The sequence below is a fragment of the Triticum aestivum genome, chromosome 7D, assembly GCF_018294505.1.
Source record: "Triticum aestivum cultivar Chinese Spring chromosome 7D, IWGSC CS RefSeq v2.1, whole genome shotgun sequence".
In the NCBI taxonomy this organism is placed as follows: domain Eukaryota; kingdom Viridiplantae; phylum Streptophyta; class Magnoliopsida; order Poales; family Poaceae; genus Triticum; species Triticum aestivum.
The window spans coordinates 531861110-531864408 of record NC_057814.1 but is presented as its reverse complement, the minus strand read 5'-3'; the positions used below and the strand labels follow the sequence as shown (position 1 = coordinate 531864408).

Below are 3299 nucleotides of genomic sequence, written 5' to 3'. Positions count from 1 at the left end.
GTAATATATGGCAACTGTTTGAACATTAGCCTTAGGACCAAACTAAAGTGAGTATTGTCATGTCTCTAAAATTCAAGAAAATCCTTCACGCATTTTTCATCAATGCATAAGCTAGCGATTATATCCAGTATTAGCAAGAACCTGTATAAAGAAATACATCAATCTTACTTGAATATATGTTAAGAGGATGAAACTAAACATTGTTATTTGGATTATCTGGCTCACTGAACAAACTATCGCTTATTTTATTACCTACTATGTGCAAAACTATTTGGACTGACCTTATGAGTTTTCATTAAGTTTGTCTTGAAAACTGTTTTCATAGCTTATTTGTTAGGTGCTTGTTTGCCAATTCAGTCCAGATAGCTGAACTCCTGACCAACAAGTAGTGGAGGAGGCGCGACGAGGTGTGCAGCGTTGGTTGGTGGACAAGCGCCATGCATGTAATAGTTGTGGCGACCAAAGGAAGAAGAGGTAGGGCGAGACGCGATAGTCACTGAAACAAGAAATAGTGCTACCGACTAAAGCTTTGCTGACGTATGTGATATGTTATGATCAATATTTCTAAACATATTCTTTTTCTTCCATGGCAACATATGCAGGGAGTATATAAAATACAAATGGGGTAGGAACAAGCAGAACGACGAGAGAACATGAAAAATAATAATATCATAGCTGAACTCCCGACCAACAAGAAAAATTCTTAAATAATAATATCGTAGCTGAACTCAGTTGTGCTTCAGTACATTGCTACTGGACCAACAGGCAAGAACAATTCTTTACGGAAATTGGCAATGGTAATATCATGGATGAACTGGGACACTGGGTTGTGCTTACATTGCTACAGGACCAACAAGAAGGTACAGTTCTTAAAAACGAAGGCAAATTTGACGAACGCAGGAAATTAAACAAGGGAGTGGATAATAATGTAAAATTTATTCTTCAGCAAACACATAAGCACAATGGGGTGGTCTTCTAGCTCATCAGGGGGCACAGAGGGCGGTGTCTGAAGTCAGCTGCCATAGGGCGTTCTCTGTATTTGATGCTCCAGAATAGATCCCGACCTCCGTTCCGACTTTTACGCCGCCCCCGAGGCCGTTGAGGTGAAAAGCTGTCTTCTCATTGTTTTTGGTAGCAAACAGTCTGTAAAAGCCTTCGGTACGTGTGGGCTCCGGCGACTTGGGTTGCTCCGGCGTCCACAGCTCCTCGCGTGCATTTTGCAGCCAGTTCTGCAACCTCTGCAGCTCCCACGGGGAGCTAGGCGGGCTGTACAGTTCCACCTGAGGGTTGGTACGTGTTTCGTCACTTGGTCAGGCAAGATGTTAATCAAACAACATTTAACACGTGTACTACTAACACTATTGTTAGCAGTAAATACTATTCTCTCCGTCTCACAATATAAGTTGGCTCGATCGCTACCTTCTGTGAACTGCCTGATGGGATCGTGACCGTGATGACCTGAAGCGTCTGTGCATTCACCAGGGAGAAGGGCTTAAGCTCAAACTTTCCGTTGAACAAGGTGGAGTCGGTGTACACAACGTACCATTTCTGCACAAACATGCATGCAACTTTGACAGTAAATACGGGCTATATATACATATATACTTAGCATGAACGCGTTTTTATATTCATGAGCTAACTAGCAGTAGATGGAGCACCCGCAAAAAATAAAAAATAAATAAATAAGAGCAGCATATGCGTAGATGGATCGGGTTAGAGGAGCCTTGCCTGTGACCAGTCACTGCACTTGGCGTTTGCGAGGACAACCTTGCCGCCGACTATGGCCACGTTCAGCGCGGCGTCCTGCCTGCAGTATATCCTCACCGGCGATGGCACGGAACCTTGAGGAAAGAAGTTGGCAAGGAGTAGTCTCTGGAAGCTCGTAAGTTCAGTTTGCGCGGCGCCGAGCGCAACGCACATGAGCAAGGTCGCCCATACCAAGCCTGCAGCTGCGGCCATTACCGTTGGCGCGCGTATAAAGAAGAGAGAACTAGCGTTGGTTGATCTCGTGTGCTTTGGGTGGTGTCTTCTAAGGGGCTCACCACCCTCCCTTTTATAGATGCACCTACGTACGTACGTATCCCAACGGCTCATGCATGCATCCATGCAGCCCAAGCATTTCTTGGACAACTCAAGCAAGCCCCCATCGGGTGGCCTGGGCCATGTGACCATTGATTAAAGTCGCCGCACAAAGGAAATCGCGTCAGAGAGATTTGCAACGATAGTTTAGCCATGAATGGCGCGATCTCCCGCGATACAGGAGTACAACCCGAGCATTTCAAGGCCATTTTACAGACGACAGGCAATACCAAAGATAAACATAATGAACTGGGTCATCGATTGTTTGCGCTGATTCCAATTCACTAAGAGCATCTCGAGCCGTTGGCCTCTCAGGAGGCGCTAAAAATCACCCTCGGGGGCGCACCGGCGCAAACTTGCTGGGGGCGTGATGCCCCCAGTCGCGGCGCCCACGTTTTTTTTTGAAAACTAAAATCCTGCACAAACACGGCGCAAATTCAACCAAACTTCGGCGAGTTCATACATATTTAAAATATTTTACAAAAAAAGAAAGAAAACGCTACTAGGCCCGCCGTCTCCCTCGCCGCTCCTCGCCGCCCGCCGCCCTTGAAGGAGGAGGCTGTAGAACTGTGTATAGTCGCCGCCGTCGTCGTCGTCGTCGTCTCCTCCCATGGTTGAACTGGAGAAGGCGAGAGGAGAGGGGAGGAACGGCGGTGGAACGGGGCGTCGGCGGTGGAGAGTCTGTGCTTCACCGGCGTGCTGGGGGGACGGCTTATATAGGCGGAGGCGCCGCGCGTACGCGTGGCCGCCGTGTGTACGCGTGGCGTCCCGTCTTCACTGCGTCGCCCGTCAGGCATCAATGGAGGAGGCTGACCGGCGCGGCAGCGCGCGGCAGCTTTGGCATTGATTCCGCCGCGGGAACCGAGGCGATGAGGACGACGAGGCGGCGAGAAGAGCCGAGTCGCTGCCAAGGAGGGCCCACCGATTTTCGCGCCAAAAACGATTCGTCCGGCGCCCCCCAGCGCGCCGGGTTCGGCCTGGGTCCACCGGCGCCAATTTCGGCCCGAGTCGGCGAAAACTGGGCCTTTCGGGGCGCGACTAGGCCGACCTGGGGGACCTTGTTGGGGGCGCGGCTGGAGATGCTTTAAGAATTAAGTTACTACTGTACTAGATATGATGTAAAGCCAACTCAAAGTACTGTGTTAATAATGCTAGGGCCGAAAGGGAACATGGTGAGAAGAGAAAGGAAACAAATATTTTATGGTATCTTGTTTAGTATT

General features: G+C 49.1%; 1 protein-coding gene across 1 annotated transcript; it reads right to left on the bottom strand.

Annotated features, from left to right (window-relative positions):
• Positions 1 to 689: 689 nt before the first annotated feature.
• LOC123168032 (uncharacterized) lies at positions 690 to 2018 on the bottom strand. Its single transcript, XM_044585895.1, has 3 exons — positions 1729 to 2018; positions 1420 to 1548; positions 690 to 1280 (listed from the first exon to the last, which is right to left on the bottom strand). Exons 1-3 carry the CDS (start codon positions 1957 to 1959, stop codon positions 984 to 986), a joined length of 657 nt encoding a protein of 218 aa, XP_044441830.1. The 5' UTR covers positions 1960 to 2018; the 3' UTR covers positions 690 to 983.
• Between the last annotated feature and the right edge of the window lie 1281 nt (positions 2019 to 3299).